At 41.2% G+C, this 19171-nt stretch overlaps 3 protein-coding genes across 3 annotated transcripts in view; 1 reads left to right on the forward strand and 2 right to left on the reverse strand.

The window, feature by feature from the left end:
* The window catches only part of LOC125006460 (nuclear factor 7, ovary-like), a 1183669-nt gene that overhangs the window by 967326 nt on the left and 197172 nt on the right, over positions 1-19171 (reverse strand). The gene's annotated exons all lie outside the window — the stretch shown is intronic.
* The window catches only part of mmp24 (matrix metallopeptidase 24), a 50836-nt gene continuing 37806 nt past the window's right edge, over positions 6142-19171 (forward strand). The window contains exon 1 of the mRNA XM_047582483.1: positions 6142-6276. The gene's annotated coding sequence lies outside the window, so the exon portion shown is untranslated. The remainder of the gene's footprint in view (positions 6277-19171) is intronic.
* Positions 9100-15529, reverse strand: LOC125006366. The gene is made up of 3 exons (XM_047582324.1): positions 15341-15529; positions 14171-15283; positions 9100-10989 (listed from the first exon to the last, which is right to left on the reverse strand). The coding sequence occupies exons 1-3, from the start codon at positions 15527-15529 to the stop codon at positions 9595-9597; spliced, it is 2697 nt and encodes an 898-aa protein (XP_047438280.1). The 3' UTR covers positions 9100-9594.

The following is a 19171-nucleotide window of genomic DNA, read 5'->3' on the forward strand; positions in this document are numbered from 1 at the left end:
CGACTTCAGTCCTGGACGTTTTCCTGTCAGGAAGTCCAGCCCAGAGTCCGAGGCCACAACACGAACAATGTGAGTGACAGAAGCCACAACGTGAACAATGGACAGTCCAAGAAACGGCCCAAAAGTCCCCAAACTGGACCCAACAATGGCGTCACCTGAGATCCATCATCAACCACACAAATGTCTTAGAGATATATTTACCTCGAGCTACACGTTCCTCCTTTACTCAGCTGGGGTTTTCCAAGTCCTGCAACAACAAAATCATGCATCATACATCATGCTCTGCAAAAGCACAACAACAGCAACTACTCACAGTCAAACACAGGAACACACAACATTAATTATTCTAGAAACCAGGTCTGTTAATAGGTTCAAATATTAAATCAGGATTAATCACATCATTTTAATCGCATCATTTTCACAGTAAACATAAATAAATCTTTACTCAGTTTCTGCTCATTTGTTTCTTCTCGTACTTTTTATTTTAGAGTTTTTGTCCATTCTGCAGGATTAAATTATTTAAACGACCTCACTACTTTCTTTCCTCGTCGTTACTGCTGCTCTGATCACTTCCTGGTTCACCAAACCAGTTCATTGAGGAATTTACATTCATGCATCATTAACAGGCTATTTTTAAATCCTCACATGATTCCTGCAAAGCCTTTTACTAATCTGTTAATTCATTTACAGATTGACAGCATTATAATTTATTTGGACCATTGCTCAACATTCTCTCACTTTTTGAAAATATTTCCATTTTATTCTGAGCACATTTCCGTAGACGCTGTCAATCTTACGAGAAAAAGCTGCAAAATAAATAGTGTCGGATAAATAAAGTTAAGAATTCAAAAATAAACAGAGAGAGAGAGTCAGTCAGGTCGATTGAGCTGTAGCTCAGAGGTCAGAGGTCGGCTGGAACCAGCTTGTCTGCAGAGAGGAAGGAATCTCCATAAACTCCTGGTTACTGGTTTGACATGAATCCTCGGCTCGGCTGCTTTTGTCGGGTCGTCATGGTTACGGGGTCACAGGTTTATGGCATTCCTCCCTCAAAACAAACTCCTTAAAGCAGCTTCTGTCGCTCAGCTGCTGCAGATGAATCTGTTACACAGATGAACAGGATGATGCAGCCGAGTCGTGGACGGTGTTTCCAGGGATGAAGGTCTGATTAGTGGAGGGGGACGGATCTCATGAAGTCGTCTGGTTCCTCCAGTAAACACCAGGGTCCTAGTTACTGATTCCATAAAATCTGAACCTGTTAAATTCACCATTCACTCGGTGACTTGTACAAACTTTGGTTTATGTTTCACCTAAAACAGAAAACTATAAAAGACCAGACTTGGCTGAAGCTCCATCAGGACGTCCAGACATGCACCTTCAGAAAACTGCCTCACACTGTGTGCGCTGGTATTTTTCATTTGCACTTGTCATTACAGTCACACTGTAAGTTTTGATAATTTTATTGGAACTTTGCCCTGTAATTTTAATTATTTTACAGGCATTAATGAATGAAAACATCCTTACACCTGCATTCTAACCCTGACTAGGAATTGTATATATTTATTGAAGGCTAACCAGCACTTTACACTAGGCACCTTTTTACCTCACACTTTTCATTAGGAGACATTACAGATTGTGTTTTCTGTGTAGTTTTTGTGTGTTTGTAGCGTGGTGTCTAAGGTATCTTTGTACGTCCCGTGGGTCTGTGTTGGTTGCTGTTTTGTATTTTTGTTTTGGACTACAGGTGGAAAGTAGCTTTCTGCTAAATGTGCTGCACACATTCACCCATGTCTCTGACACTGATTAATGTTTGTGAACATTGTCCGTCAACCTACAAATAAACCAGGGAACCAGATGCATTCAGCAGGTCGTTTTATTAACGGAAGCAGATGAATAGACCTGCTCTGTGAGGGATGGTGGTTCAGTTCTGCTGGGTTTCTCTGAACCTGAACAGATGGACCCTGCAGCGCGTCCTGTTTGGATGCACCGGCAGCATTTCCTGAGGGAAAAGTCCTGATTAGCGTCTTCACGTTATCTTCAGGATGCAGCTGTTCAGGGCCCGACCTCCAGGCTGCTGCTGTTTGTTCTCGAGGACATGCATTGTGTGCATGTCCTTTATGTTTGACGGTTTGTTTTGAACCGTTTCTCCCTCAAGTCCCTGAACACGTATGTTTTCTGTGTTGAGCTGTTTTGTTCTGCTGCACACAGACCCAACACAACACAATATCTGACTGAACATTTGTTAATTCAGGGCTTTAATTATCTAAATAATATTTAATCACATGGTATATTGGTGCAGCAGTACAGGATTGACCTGTAGTGACCCTAAGCTGTGGAAGTTTAGATTCTGTCCTTGTTACTGATCAAAGCAATTTTCAGAGGACCAATGAAATAAAAATAGAAATAGACAAACACTCCTCCTCCACCTCTAGGGATCCCTCATCTACTGTTGGAGAACTTTCCTTTTGTTCACTCAGTTTGTTAGCCACTGACAAAAACTTTCAAGCCATCATTTCATGCATTGTTGGCTTGTTTTCTTATTTTGTGTTGTGTCATCTGAGTACAGGGCCTGGCCATGCCATCACTTCCAGGACTTCTTGTTCTTCTTTCCTCTGAAGATAGTTCTTAATGACCTTGGCTGGATGTTTGGGCTCTTTGTCCTGCTGCTGAATGAATTTGGGGCCAGTCCTCCTCCTCCCTGATGGTCTTGAAGATGGATCAGTATCTCTCAGCATTGAGGACCATTAATCCTGACCAGACTCTCCAGGAGCCTCCACCGTTACCTGTCTGTCTGCCTCATCAGTCCAGATGTTTCTGAGCCCAGTTCCTATGTTCTGGTTCATAGTTGAGTCTCTTGGTCTTGTTTCCATGTCAGAGGGAAATAATTTTCTTGTGTTTTTCATCTGTTGCACTAAGTTTCCTTGGCCAACCACTGTATCTACGATGTGAACCAAAAAGTCGCACTTGAACGCAACACAGATAATACAGCCAACAACCAGCTGGTTCACGTGCTCTTCACCTGAGAGGACTTAACTCTCCATACCAGCAGGATTCATGCTTCAAAAGAAGAACCAGGAAGAGCTGCTAGTAGCTGTTCTACTTTTATTCATTCTCCGTCATCATGTTGTTGTGGAAATATTTGTGAATTTAAATGTTCAGAGGTCTGACTCAAGCCAATGATGCACAACAAACCAGAAAAACTAGACAACATGACACTATGAGCCTGGAGTCACGGCCCTTTGATGAATGTCTTCTATAAAAGTATCTGTGTGATTATGAATGAAAAAAGCCAAATGAGTTCATGATATGAAAAAAAACAAAAACACAATCACCTGTATGACGTGTTTTAATCGGTACTCGACACATATAAAAGGATCGAAACAGCCGTTCATCATTCAGAGTTTAAAAATAATATTTTGCATATTGACGTGTTCCAGTTGCTTCAGGCCTGCAGGTGACAACCAGCCGCAACATGTTTCCATTAGTCTGTTCAATAACTGGGGAATATTAACATTTTCAGACTCAACTACAGAAACTGAACTTCAGGTTTCTGATCATTTACAAACAGGTTCATCTCGTCCTGTTTTCAGTCTAGTTTCACAACACTGAGGTTTAACGTTGGTGTGTCGCACAAGTTTCAGGAAAAACACACACTTCCTAGTACCCTGAACTAACAACACACTGACAACTGGTAATAATTTATTTCCAAGAAAATCACAGATTTTTGAAAGTTGACTCCTCAGGCTTAGGAAGGACACTGCACACAACTGCACAACTAGCTAGCTTAGCTTAGCATTCAGTATCGTAGAAGATTCAAGAATTACCCTGAGGAGGAAATGGAGCTGCATCTGGAGATTTACAAACATCTGCAGACTCTTCATCTAAATTTGAAAATCATCATTAAATTAGAAAACTTTTAGAGAGAAGAAGAGAGGAATCTGCTCTGTTTCTAGGTCATCAGATCAGCAGCTCACAGTTCCTTCTCCTTCCACTAATTAATCTGACACTTAAAAGCAGTAAAACATTGAACCTTTGAGCCTTTAGAGATGAGCACATGTGACACAAAAGCTTTAACCACAACAAACACACAAGACAACTCATATGCAAAGTTCCTCTGGGTGTGTTTGACCCAGCTGTGACTGTGGTTCAGCTTTTGTTACGGCAGAAAATGCTGGAATTTACTGGAGGGATGAAAGACAAGAGCCGGTCTGAGACTTTAGTGGCTCAAAACAGAACGAATGTCTAAATGTTTTAACAAAAAAAAAATCCATCATGCACGTAACATGGTTTTCTCCTTCCACCGTCCTCTGGTTCGTGTCTGTTCATAAAGTTTGTCCTCCCTCCAGAAACAAATCAACCTGTCAGAATGTGAGTGTAGTAGCTGTTTATTTGGATTTCATTGCAAAAACACAAAACTGTTAATTAACAAATTTCTCCAGATGTTTTTGGTTGAAAAAAGCGAAGAAACTAAATATTCTACAGAAAAATATTTTTATTTTGCATCTATTTCAGACATTTCCTGAATTATTACCAAGAAAGAGCTTCAATAACAAGTAAACACATGAAAATTCACGTAAAAAAGTCGCTTCAGTCTCTAAAAATGTCATTAAAACTAATTTTAATGTCCTGCGGTTCAGACAACAACCTGGAATCGAACACCACAAAGACAAAAGGAACCATTGTGAACTTCAGGAGAAACAGAACTGACCTCCAGCTCTCCGGTGACCTCTCCTGGACAGACAACATCTCTGCTCTCACATATGAGACTCAGCAGAGTGAACATGAAGAACGACCGGGAGAGGAAGCTGCTGCTGGATTTCTACCACTCCTCCTTTGAATGAACCCTAGCCCACCCATTTAACCCAACCCTAACTATTAATACTTACCTACCTAACTTACTTACTTACCTAATACCTAACACTAACTCAATCTGGCCCTAATCCTAAACATTGGTTTCTTTAGCCCTAACCTTAACCATCTAATCACACAATATTATTTGTTTGTTTGGCATTCAAAAGTACTTTTAAGTACTATTTAGATTTTTCTAATTATTATTATTATATTTTAATCAAAAAAAAAAAATAATTGTCTTAATGTCTGAGGACGACTTTTGAGTAGCGATATTTTTTATTCCCCCAAAATCCTTTTTGATAGGGTTCCTCCTGTAGTTTGTTATCATTATTTTTTTCAAAAACAAGTAAAAACAACAAAAAATGGATCAACAACAAAACAATAAAATGAAATAAATGGACCAGTGGACTATGGTCCACTACAAGAAACAAGGACCTCGTCCTCCACTTCCTTTTTATCAGGATTATCAGGGGAACCCTAACGTATAATAACTATAATTTAATTGCTACTCACCTGAATACTACAAGGGTGATGAGAAATAATATAACATATAATACTATTTAAAATATAATAAACAATATGGAGGAGTTACCTAGGTGTAATGTAGCTCATTATACCATGAGTGTATTAGGGCGATTAACCAGGATTTAATTGAACTGTTACCACATTCCCCATCTCCCACCTACCTCACTTTTACTATGGTCTTATTTCCACCTACCTGAACTCAGTCTAAAATTTATGTGGAGCCTGTAGGATGCCACTGTTGGACAACTGGACCATGAATTAGTGGAGGTGGAGGGAATTTGCAGCTCTTTGTTAAGCTCAGGAGCTGAGTTATTACACAGTCTCTTTATGAAGGATTATTGCGCCCCCTAGAGGTGGTCATGGAAGTTTGAAAAGTCTGCTGCTGAAAACCCCACATGCATCTTTAGTCCGTTATTATGCCCCCTTAATGAGGTGTTTCCTTTTAATTCTGCATTCTGCAGTTCATGCCACTTCCTGGTCTGTTGCATTGTGGGTACTGCAAACATCTCCTTTCAGTTGGTTCCTTTTGGCGGCTTTTCATTTCAGATCTTAATGTCATATATTGGCAAACTCATCTCATTGTGCCGCTTACATTTTTATACTTTTTCTGCATACTTTTCACTTTTTGGAATGTCAACAGGTTGAACCGTGACTGTGTTCCCTGTTCCCTGCAGTGACACCTTCTCAGACGCACATCTACTCTGATGATGTCTGTTTAAAGTAACTGATTTTTATTTTTTTTTTTTATAAAAATAAATAAAATTGTCACCACTTCCTGGGGCTGTGCGGTGTATGGAGCACAGAAGTGAACTGGCCGTGAGTGGAGGTGAACTGAACTTTGCTCTGATTGGCTGGACTGGGGCTACCTAGCGGTGCTAACGAACAGTCTTAGCTGGTCAGGTGGTGAGTCATTTTATCTCTTCTCCTCTTTATGCACATGAACTACTCTCTGGTTATTTGGGCCTTTAAGGTCACTCAAACCTCATGTTTTAGCAGTTAGCAAACTGCTAACTTCAAACAATATTCAGCAGTGCTTTTAAACACCTGGTTATACTCTGCAGGCTTAACGCCTTTGAAAGCCTCTCAAACCTCCTTAGCGGTTAGCCTGGCAGATGCTTATTTTAGACTGGATTATTAAAAGCATCTTAATAAGCTAATATTACTTGAATCCAAATATTTACAAATGAACACACCTTAAGATCAAATTTAACTACAAAACCCACCGTTATTAGCAATACATAGCCCAATAGGAAATCGGTCTTTTAATTCAGGTGTGGGACGAAGCCAAAGTACCCGTAAAATAATCCAAAATACCAGAGCAAGAGTAGCACGGACACAGTGGGATTTCAGCTTCCAGAGGGACTTCCAGACTCAGGCTCAGATGTTTTCCTCCTTGATTCAGTGGAAAGTCTTACTGGTTGTAAATTCTTCTCTTCCTTGAGGAAGCCCTGCAGGGTTCTGCTTGTGTGTATCCAAGAGGTGCAGAAGATGAATTTCTAATATACGGGCGTACGTACGTACGTACGTACATATGTATTTACATATTACGGAGTGTTGGGAACATCATTTAACTAACTATAAAAGAAAGTGTATTAAAAATAATCATGGTCACTGATTAGTTGTGTCTCTCTTTAACTTAGCTTAGGATTCAACATTTAAACTAGGACCGTAACATACGATAAATTAGATGAGTTTGCATATAATTTCTCTTAAGATAAACTCTAGATGGTTTAATGTATTCCTAACTCTTAGGATTTCGAGAGCTGTGTTCGCACACTGCTCACATATACGGCAGAGAGGAGAAACAGTTTTGATGGGAGAAGAAGCTACAGAGAGCAGATATTGTTTGAAGGTAAGTTAAGGCAGCAAACTCTCCCGAAATTATAATAAACATTAAACATCCCAGCCCTCTACAACTCATAACTACTAGTAACATTACTGTGAGCCCAGTAACATTATATAAACATAAGCAGCAGCTCTGCTTGTTAGCGGGTCCTCCAGACGGGCTGCTGAACATATGGATATGGAAAAAGTCTGTGATGTTAGACGTGTATGTGTGAGAGACGGAGATTGTACTATTTTTTATTTTTTTTTTCCCAGCTATAGTAACACACTTGACAACTCTGCTTTTTGCACCAAAACCTGGTGCTGCTCAACTGGGACAAATTGATTTGAGATTCTGTGCATATTTTATTTAACTTTGTATTTACTTTATAAATCTTCAGGAAGCTATTTATTTAAATAGCTTCACTTGTTGTTAGACAATAGACATATTTGTTTTAAAATTCTAAGAAAAAACTGTAACATGTTCTGTCATCTGAAAATCTGTTTAGTAAACATATGCTTAAAGGCATTTAAACAAATTTAAGTGTGGGAGTTTGTATTATTAAAATTTTTGACGCCAGTATTTTCCTTTTTACCGTGAATGAAAATTGGCACCAAGTGACTACTAATAATCTGCATCGGTATCTGCCCTGAACAAACCATATCGGTCTATCTCTAGCTGAAGGACCTGAAGTGACATGTGTCAGCCAGTGCAAAACCTTTGCTCGCCATCCCAAACTGGGCCAGTCAATTGGCTGTCTGTGGTGCAGCATCGAGACAATTTCCTTATTCCTAACCCTAGCGTGCTACAAGTTAGTATAACCCTAGCCCTGGATCTAACCATCGCTTGATCTTGTTGGACATCTACACCACACGGTGCCTCAGCAGAGCTGGTAACATCATCAAGGACAATTCACACCCTGGTTCTCAGCTGTTTGAGCTGTTGACCCCTAGGAGGCGCTACAGATGCATCAGAGAAACAGACTGAAAAACGTTTCTATCCGTCCCCACCCCGAGCTCTTCATCTATCAACCCCATCCATCAACATAATGTACGATGTGCAGTATAGACTATAGACCACTGACACTGATGCTGCTGTTCTATTCTAAAACTGCTTTTTGATTGAAATCATGGTAAATAAGGTTTCAGGCTGGTTTTTGTGAAGCGTCTTGAGACGATTTGTATTGTTATTGGAGCTTTATAAATAAAACTGAATTGAATTGAATAAAGTTTGAGGAGAAATAAATGAAATCACACATGCATGTGTCATTCATCTCCAAACGCCTCAAATATTTTGTGACAGATGCTGAGATGAGTGTCTTCCCTCAGTCTGTTTCATGTTTACTGTCTACACCAGAGAATGAACACACTGCTGTGGGTTTGTCTTTCAGCAGTTTAGAGACATAAAACAAACCCTTGTTCAGTCGATGTCTCTGCATCTTTAACTCTTTTAGCTGTAGTCAGGTGATCGTTTACAGTAAAAACTGCAGGAGGTTTAACCTGCAGTGAACCATGTCAGTGTGCTGCCATCTTGTGGTTTAAACATCACACTGCAAGTTCATGTCAGGACTTTCTGGTGAAATATGTCCATTTCATTACCGACATATTATTCTTGAATTAAATTCACTCATTCATTGCATTCATACATATTATTTCCTCCATTTTCCTGTGGTAATGAGTTCATTTCCTCTGTTCTCTCAAGGTCTTGAGTTATTTATATTGTTATCTCAGGAAAATAATTCAGGGGCCTCAATACTTGAAATGGAAAAAGTTTGGAAACGAGTAGGAAGTTAAGTCTTTGACACCAAACACAATGAACTGAATCTAAACACTTTCCCATTTTTATTGTCTTATCAAAAAGTAGATAAACAGAATGACAGTAGGTTTCATGTATTAATCAAACTTAAAGCATGGTTCAGATTTCACAGCAGAGCAGATTTACTTCCACAAATGCTAAACTAAATACACAAAATCGAAACAGAACAGATGTTCCCTTGAGGACCATTGCATTATCAAACACCCTGAGGATTAACTGAAGTTGATATTTGGATTTAGAGTTGGATTACAACCTCTGTTTGTGGTCTTTTTCTTGATCTTCTTTATACACCCGGTTTACGGCTAACTGCAGTACTCTTACTCTTTACACCAGTTTAGGCTTCTTGATTTTCTTCACACAATACTCATTACCACACAAATATGTTACATGAAATACAGCTCACATCATCAGATCAGACATCTGGATCATCTGGAAGGTTTTCATTTCTGAAGAGACAAACATTCAGCTCTGAAATCAATAACTTTAAATCAAGACTGAGCCCAAATTGACAAGTCCGCCTTAAAACTGATGAAGCATAATTTTTCTTTAATGTGCTATATGGACAAATTAAATACAAAATTTTAGCTATGCTTCACTGGTAATATCTTCACAGGGACTTTATCTTCTGTTTCCACATATGGAAACATCCTCTCAGTGAAACTTTGTGTGAAGAAGAGGCTGAAGGTGTGTGTGATGGTGTGTATGTGTGTGTTAGTATCAAGATCCGAGAAGGACAGATTTCCTCTGTCCCAGTCCAGATTCACTCTGATCCTCTGGAACTTCTTGTCTAGTGAAAGATCAGTGGGAGGATCTGGTGGTGAATATGTGAAGTATGTACCTCCATTGAACCATATTCCCCACAATCCAGATTGTATGTCTCCCTTCCCCTTACCAGACTCTGCTAATACACCCAGAAACCATTTTGTGTTATCTCCAACCTCAACATCCCAGCTGTGAGTCCCTGAGTTAAAGCCCTCAGAGCCCAGGAGAGAACAGTAACGACCTAACCTCTCTGGATTATCAGGAAGTTGTTGTTTATCTCCTCGTCTCACACTGGTCAGATCTTCAGACAGGATCAGATCTGGATGAGCAGTGTTTGGATCCAGAATGACAGGTGTGTAGGGGACCAGGTCCTTCACATTGTTCCAGATGTTGAAGGCCAGGTTGCCCAGATGTTTGACCTGGTCTATCAGAGCTCCTGGGAGCAGCTGTGGATCATCCAGCAGGGGGCAGCGCTGGACTCTTTCCACTGCAGCCTTGTAGTTGTTGAGGAATGAGACGTCTTCAGCTCTCAGCTCCTCCTCTGTGGCTCTGACTGTGTCTGAAAGAGCTGCTATCTCTCTGCTCAGAGCCTCCATCTTCTCCTTCATCATCTGACTCTTCTGCTCCTCTTCCTCCCTCAGTGCAGCCATCCTGGCCTCCTCTTCCTCTGCTAGAAACTGATGAAGCTTCTTGAACTGCTCCTTAATCTGCCTCTCTGTGTGTCGGGCCTGGACCTTGATGTGTTTTTCTGTTGCATCAAACTTCACTTTTACTTCTTCACAAACCTTTAACTTCTTCTTTAAGGGCTCAAGAGTTTCCTGAAGGTTCTTCTTGTGCTGTCGTGCAGCTTCATCGATGGGACTGAATCTGTGGTTGGCGTGTTTTTCTGAATCTCTGCAGACGAGACACACTGGCTGCTGATGGTCCAGACAGAAGAGTTTGAATTTCTCAGAGTGCAGACTGCAGAGAGCCTCTGGAGATCTCTGATCTCTCTCCTGTAAGGACTCACACAGGTTCCTCAACACCAAGTTTGAAGGTGGATCATCTCTTGAAGATCTTCTCTTACAAACTGGACACTGGTGTGTTGATTTCTCTCTCCACCAGTTCTTCAGACAGACTTTACAGAAGCTGTGGCTACATGACAGAAGAACAGGATCTCTGAAGACCTCCTGACAGACCGGACAGCAGAGATCCTCCTCTGATCTGGAAGCCATTTAGTCTCTGAGTGAAGCTGGAACACAGCAGACACAAAGTCCAGTCAGTCATGTCTCCTCCATCTTCTACTAACTTCCTGTTTTTGGTCAAACTCACCTTCAGTGTGTGGAGAGTCAGCAGCTTGAAGCAGCAGTGTTGTAGTTTCCACTTTTCTCTCCTGTAACTGGATTCACTCAGAGGAAGGTGTTAGTTTGGTCTGAAGCTGAATCTGATCATCTGTGTCTCTCTTTAGTCACACAATAATAAACTGGTTCCTGGTTTGTCCCAGGTAAATCAGGTTTGAGGGTGGAGCTTTACCATAATAACTCTGATAAATGTAGTTAGACCTGTTATTCAGGGGAGTGGTTCCGTATAAAGTTTAGTACAAATACGTTGTAAAACCATTTTTCTCAGTCGACAAATAAGATAGAAGCACTTGTGAAGAGATGGACTCAAATTTAGTCTTGTAATTAACTCATAGTCCTAGATCACTTGCAACGCAACTCACAGTTGCAACTCGATTATATATAATGGCTAATTTTCTTGAATAAACAAATGCGCTAGTATAGTATTTCTGTTTCTAATGTGTTTGACTTCTCTCTCTATTTTCAGGACTTCTCTGATTATGTTTTGAGCCATTTATATATAGAGACATAGAAAATTGAAGGATTCAAAAACTTTTGAGGCAGAAACAAAACAAGAGAAGGTTGGTTGCATATTGACTGGAACACAGTGCATATTAACTGTATGTTGAGTGTTATGTTCCTTGTGGTTTCCTTGTTTCCCCCCTCTCCCCCCCACTGATTAGCGCAGCTGTGGCGCATCAGGTCTGCCAGTTAAAACCTGTGTGAAGCTGGTGCCCAAAGAGTGGGCTTTCCAGCAGCGTGCTGAACGGAGCTGTGTGCGAGTGTCAGAGTCTGGTGTTACTGTTGCTGTCCAGCGGCCGGTTTGACTGCCTCATCATCAATCGGTTTCCCTTGTTTTTGGAAGCTCGTCTTTAGTTTGTTAATAAATTGAGTTTCGTTTTGATCTCTGGTGTTTGGTATATTTTTGTTTGAGTTGATTTTGCTCGTTACTTCCCTCACTCCTAGACACAATCAGGGTCGTAACAGTGAGTTTTGCAGGGTGTTGGTAAATGTTTGTTTACTCAATAAGTACAGGACAGAAAGAGTCCGGATACTGAAGTCGAGCAGAACATATCAGCAGCTGAAAAGTGGGTCACAACCCAGAAATTAAAAGCTGTCATAGCTGAACAGGAGGGAGAAGGAGGTGTGACATGGATGGAAGTAAACAGGAGAGGAGAGAAGTCTGGAAAGGAGGAAGAGCGTGCATTACATAAGAGAGGAGGTGAACCATCACATTCCACCTGGATAAGTCTCTCCACCACCAACCCACCTTCACATCGTTCCCACAGATACACACACATAACGAATAAGTATAAACACTCGAGAAATAGAACTTCCAAATCCAGTTTTTCCATTTTATTCATTTATTTACATGACATCGAAACTAAAAAAAAAAACTAAACTAAATACACAAAATCAAAACAGAACAGATGTTACCTAGAGGACCATTGAATCATCAAACTCCTTGAGGATCAACAGAAGTTAACATTTGGTTTAGATTTGGATTACACCCTCTGTTTAAGGTCCTATTATTGATCTTCTTTATACACCCGGTTTACGGCTAACTGCAGTACTCTTTGCACCAATTTAGATTTCCTGAACTTCTTCATTACATGACACAAATATTTGCATTTGATACATGAAATACAGCTCACATCATCAGATCGGTCACATCTGGATCATCTGGCAGCTTTTCATTTCTAAAGACGCAAACATTCAATTCTGAAATCAACAACTTTACATCAAGACTTAACCCAAACTGAACAGTGTGCCGTCTGATAAAACATGCATTATTTCATTTTTTTTTTTTTTTTGAACGTTCACAATTAGAAAATATGCCTAAAATATTACAGGGAAAAAATAATAATGAAACAGCGCAGGTAGAGGAAAAAAACAGAGGGCTTATTTGAAGCCTCCACCTTATAATATTTAAATATCCTGTTATAAAACAAAAAATCACAAAATATGATGACATAAAAAATAATGGTGACTAAAAACAAGTAGAAATAAAAAACAAAAAAATCAGTGGGTGAATGTTTGTGCGTCGGTTGGTAACTCAAGAGCAACGATGATGATCTGTTTTAAAGATGAACAGTGTGTCCACCAATGAGCAACAAACCATAGATAGACAACACACTACAAAACAGCAGTTAAATGATCTTTTAAAACATATTTTAAAACATTTCACAGAGGAATAATCTTTTGCTAGGTGGGAAAAAAAAACATTGCATAACTTAACACCTCTAAATCTGATTGAAAACTGCCCTCTACTAGTGAGGAGTTTAGGAGGATGGAGATTTGAAGATTGGCACATTGAATAAGAATGAACCTGTGAATTTCCTTTTGAAGTAAGTCTTGAACATTAATTTGAGATGATCTTGTAAAGAAAAACGCATATTTGAAAAATGTTGAAAATCTGAAGTTTCTGAAACAGTGGGTCAGATGAGATGTGTGACTCTGATTGTGTAGCAATCCTAATAAAACGGTTCTGGAGGACCAAAGTTTTGTGGAGAGTAGTAGGAAATGTACTTCCAACACTATATTACAATATGAAAGATAAGAGTAAATTCAAATATAATAAAGAGTAGTGGGAAAATGACTAAAGTTTATCCTCCTATCCTCTGTCTGGGTGGACACAATAATTCTAACCATCAAGTTAAAAAGCAAAACGGTGGCGACAAAAAGAGAGACGGACATAGAGACAGAGTATACATTTTCACGCTTATGTCCAATAATAAAAAGTTAAATAAAATGATATCGGTATAGTATTAAGTTATTGGCTCAGTTATTACATTTGGAAAGGATTTTTTTCACAGACCAAAAACGTTATAAGTTATTACGTTATCGGTTCAGGACTTTTATTATGTTATTGGCCTATTACATTTTATAAATGGCAAATTTATTACGTTGTCGGCCGTGATTACATTATTGGCTTCTACACAGGTACTTTTTAAATTCACTGCCTTTTCATTCTGTTTGTTATCAAATTGTACAGCACTTTGGTCGACCTTGGTTGTTTTTAAATGTGCTTTATAAATAAATTGATTTGATTTGATCTCTCACTGATCTTATTTACTGGTGAAATCTTCACAGGGAGTTTATCTCCAGTTCCAATGTACGGAAACATCCTCTCAGTGAAAGTGTGTGTGAAGGTGTGAATGTGTGTTTTAGTATCAAGATCATAGAAGGACAGATTTCCTCTGTTCCAGTCCAGATTCACTCTGATCCTCTGGAGCTTCTTCTTTACTGGGAGATAAGTGGAAGGATCTGGTGGTGACCATGTTAAGTATTTACCTTTGTGAAACCCTATTTCCCACAATCCAGATTGTATGTCCCCCTTCCTCTGGGCAGACTCTACTAACAGACCTAGTAACCACCATCTGTTATCTCCAACATCAATATCCCAGCTGTGAGTCCCTGAGTTAAAGCCCTCAGAGCCCAGGACACCACAGTAAAAATTAAACCTCTCTGGATTATCAGGAAGTTGTTGTTCATCTCCTAATCTCACACTGGTCAGATCTTCAGACAGGATCAGTCTTGGATCAATAGTGTTTGGATCCAGAATGACAGGAGTGTAGGAGATCAGGTCCTTCATGTTGTTCCAGATGTTGAAGGCCAGGTTGCCCAGATGTTTGGCCTGGTCTATCAGAGCTCCTGAGGGCAGCTGTGGATCATCCAGCAGGAGGCAGCGCTGGACTCTTTCCACTGCAGCCTTGTAGTTGTTGAGGAATGAGACGTCTTCAGCTCTCAGCTCCTCCTCTGTGGCTCTGACTGTGTCTGAAAGAGCTGCTATCTCTCTGCTCAGAGCCTCCATCTTCTCCTTCATCATCTGACTCTTCTGCTCCTCTTCCTCCCTCAGTGCAGCCATCCTGGCCTCCTCTTCCTCTGCTAGAAACTGGTGAAGCTTCTTGAACTGCTCCTTAATCTGCCTCTCTGTGTGTCGGGCCTGGACCTTGATGTGTTTTTCTGTTGCATCAAACTTCACTTTTACTTCTTCACAAACCTTTAACCTGTCATTTAAGGGCTCCAGAGTTTCCTGAAGGATTTTCTTGTGCTGTGGTGCAGCTTCATTGATGGGTCTGAATCTGTGGTTGAAGTGTTTTCTCGAATCTCTGCAGACGAGACACACTGGCTGCTGATGGTCCAGACAGAAGAGTCTGAGTTTCTCAGAGTGCAGACTGCAGAGAGCCTCTGGAGATCTCTGATCTCTCTCCTGTAAGAAGGACTCACAGAGGTTCCTCAGCACCAAATTTGAAGGTGGATCATCTCTTGAAGATCTTCTCTTACAAACTGGACACTGGTGTAATGGATTCTGTCTCCACCAGTTCTTCAGACAGACTTTACAGAAGCTGTGGCTACATGACAGAAGAACAGGATCTCTGAAGACCTCCTGACAGACCGGACAGCAGAGATCCTCCTCTGATCTGGAAGCCATTTAGTCTCTGAGTGAAGCTGGAACACAGCAGACACAAAGTCCAGTCAGTCATGTCTCCTCCATCTTCTACTAACTTCCTGCTTTTGGTCAAACTCACCTTCAGTGTGTGGAGAGTCAGCAGCTTGAAGCAGCAGTGTTGTAGTTTCCACTTTTCTCTCCTGTAGCTGGACTCACTCAGAGGAAGGTGTTAGTTTGGTCTGAAGCTGAATCTGATCGTCTGTGTCTCTCTTTACTCACACACAATAATAAACTGGTTCCTGGTTTGTCTCAGGTAAATCAGGTGAGGGGGCGGAGCTTTAACAGATCTCTGATAAATGTTGACCTTTGATGTTATTCTGAGTATGGGAGTATAAAGTTGTTAACCCATTTCTTTTAGTCAACAAAGAAGATGCAAACACTTCCGAACACATGAACTAAAATTTGGTCAAGTGATTAACTTGTAATCCTATACGTCCACTTACAGTTGCAACTCACTGATATAATATTGACTCATTTTCCCGAATAAACAAATCCATTAGTATAATATTCACTAGTACAGGTGTCGGCAACCTTCAACACTCAAAGAGCCATTTGGATATGTTTCCCATAGAAAAGAAAACACAGGGAGCCACAAAACCCCTTTGATATCTAAAATGAAGATAACACTGCATATATCGTTTTTACCTCTATGCTAGGCCTATGTATAAAAAAACTATAGTGTGTTGCATTTATGAAATGAAAGAACTGCTACAGAGAAAACAAAATTGTATTTATGCATACATAACAGGGATTTATCCATGGTTGGTTTACCTGCAGTAAGTGGAAAATGTTAAATAGCAGGCTGGACCAGCCGGCGGGTGTTGCACATTGGCTGTCGTGACGTATATTGTGAGCCACAAAAAATTAAACACATTTTATTTTAATGTTACAAGATCACCATAAATTCAAATTTAGAATTATATTTAAAAAACTAATGAACTAAAATAAAATACATTTGAATTAAATACTTGAAGGAGTATATGCGCTGCAATGCACCGTGGGAGTTAAGTGTTTTATGTTACGACCATGAGTGTGAGTGGTGTGGCATTCAGTTGTTGCGTGGCACTTGCTTGTTCACTTCTGAATGAATAGTTACTTTTTCTGACGCTTTTCTGAGGTAGTTAGTGTGAAAATGTGAACAACTTTGATCAGCATCCTTGCCCCGCATCGCTCGCCACTCGCAGCAGAGAACCACAAGAGCGGCGGGTTGCCGACCCCCGCACTAGTATAATATTTCTGTTTCTAATGTGTTTGACTTCTCTTTGTCTATTTTCAGGACTCCTCTGCTGAAGTTTTGTATAAGTTCATGCAGAGATGTAGAAAATTGTGAATGATTCAAAATCTTTTACAAGACAAACAAAGCAAAGGGAGGTTGGTTGCATACTAATTGGAATACAGTTTTGTCACATGCAGGGTTTTGGTAAATGTTTGTTTACTCAATAAGTACAGGACAGAAAAAGTCCAGCTACTGAAGCCGAGCAGAACATGTCAGCAGCTGAAAAGTGGGTCATAACCTAGAAATTAAAAGCTGTCATAGCTGAACAGGAGGGAGAGGGAGGTGTGAATGGATGGAAATAAACAGGAGATGAGAGAAGTCTGGAAAGGAGAAAGAGTGTGCATTAAGTAAGGGGAAAGAAATGGGTGGAGGCGTGAGTGGAGGAGGTTTAAAAACAATAAAATATAAGAAATGTCTTCATGGATAGCCCCTTGTGATGAACCATTTCAGGGAGGCCCACCAGAGAAACCAAATACAAAAAAAAACAAAACAGTCACATCCAACCTGGATAAGGCTCTCCACCACCAACCCACTTGCCCCTGGCAGGATCTCCCAAGGCAGATTAGTCCAAGGTAAAGGGTCACACGAATAACAGATTAGAAGACCCTGAAACAAGAGAGGCAGGTTGGAGGGTTACTGGGGCCTCACCCTGGAACCAGGCCTGTGGCTGGGGATTGTGGGTGAGCGCCTGGTGGCCGGCCCTTCTCCCATGGTGTCCATCCAGGCCCAGCCCTAACTGGAGACATGGGCTTGAGAAGAGTATGAGTTCTGGTGCTTTGTGGATGGGGCAGCAGACCAAGGCAGGCCCTTGTATCATCACCTCTTTGGTGGGGAAGGAGCCGGAGCCTGTGGAAGAGGTCAAGTGGGATTAGATTACATATAGTTGGTCTCACCTCAACACACTGGAACCCAGGTGCCAGAGCAACTGTAGGTGAGAGGCTCATCATATGTTCTGGACACTCGGTGAAGAGAGGAAAGCTGTCAGCTGATCACCACTTGGTGGATCAGATGGCAGGGAAAGACGCTGTGTAGACCTGGTCAAGATGGTCTTCAACTTCCACCTCGGACACCCACACTGTTTTTTGGTGGGGATGGGGAGATGTTGACATATGCTGGAGCTACTGTCCGGCGGTGGAAAGAATATTTTGAGGAGCTCCTCAATCCCAACAACATGAATTCCACAGTGGGAACAGGGCCAAAGGGCCTGGGGTTGGGCCGTTCAATCTCAGGCGGATGGAGCTCCAGGAGAGGATGAGATCGGCCCTGGGTATCTGAAGGCTCTGGATATTGTACGGCTGTCCTGGTTGACACGCCTCTGCAACAGTGGGGGCAGCACCTCTGGAGTGACAGACCAGGGTGGTGGTTCCCATCTTTAAGAAAGGGGACCAGAGGGTGTGTTCCAACTATAGGGGATCACACTCCTCAGCCGCCCTGGGAAAGTCTATACTAAGGTGCTGTAAAAGAGGGTTCGATCGATAGTTGAACCTCAGATCGAGGAGGAATGATGCGGTTTTCGTCCCGGGCGTGGGAACCATGGACCAGCTCTTTACCCTCGCTAAGGTGCTGCAGTGGAAATGTGAGTTTGCCCAACCAGTCCACATGTTTTGTGGATTTGGAGAAGGGTTGGATGGCCCCTTGCTAAGGTCCTTTTTTGTCCCTGTACCAAAAGAAAAGAGTGGATTGCCAACTTTGGGTTAGGGACGAAGTCCTGCCTCTTGTGGAGGAATTCAAGTCACTCAGGATCTTATTCGCAAGTGAGGGTAGAATGGAGCAAGAGATCAACAGACGGATCGGAGCGGCATCTGTAGCAATGCAGGCACTGAACTGGTCTGTCGTAGTGAAGAGAGAGCGAAGCCAAAAGGCGACGCTCTCAATTTACCGGTCGATTTACGGTCCAGTCCTCACCTATGGTCATGAACTTTGTGTAATGACCAAAAGAACAAGATCCTGGATACAAGCGGCCAGAATGGGTTTCCTCCTCAGCCTTGGAGATGGGGTTAGGAGCTCAGAGTAGAACAGCTGCTTCTTCATTTTTCATTCAGTTTTCATTCTTTGTGTCTACAAACACTGGACATGATCGCTCCCTCGAAGAGCCAACGCGCCAAACCTGTGCCCGAGCCCTGGCTGAATGACGTAGCGCAGGTGGTAGAAGGACAGGCTGCATGTTTCTTTTGGTATTTTTAAAGAGAGTCCCTCTTGTTATCAGAGGACTGTAAAAGCTGAGAAAAATAAATATTTTTCAGAAATAAATACTTCTAATAGTAACAACCCCGGTGCTCTGTTCAAAACCATAAATACTGTCCTTGATGCTCCCAAGTTTATTGGTTTTGATACCTCCATTGAAATCT

This window comes from Mugil cephalus, chromosome 4 (genome assembly GCF_022458985.1).
Source record: "Mugil cephalus isolate CIBA_MC_2020 chromosome 4, CIBA_Mcephalus_1.1, whole genome shotgun sequence".
NCBI classification, from domain to species: Eukaryota; Metazoa; Chordata; class Actinopteri; order Mugiliformes; family Mugilidae; genus Mugil; species Mugil cephalus.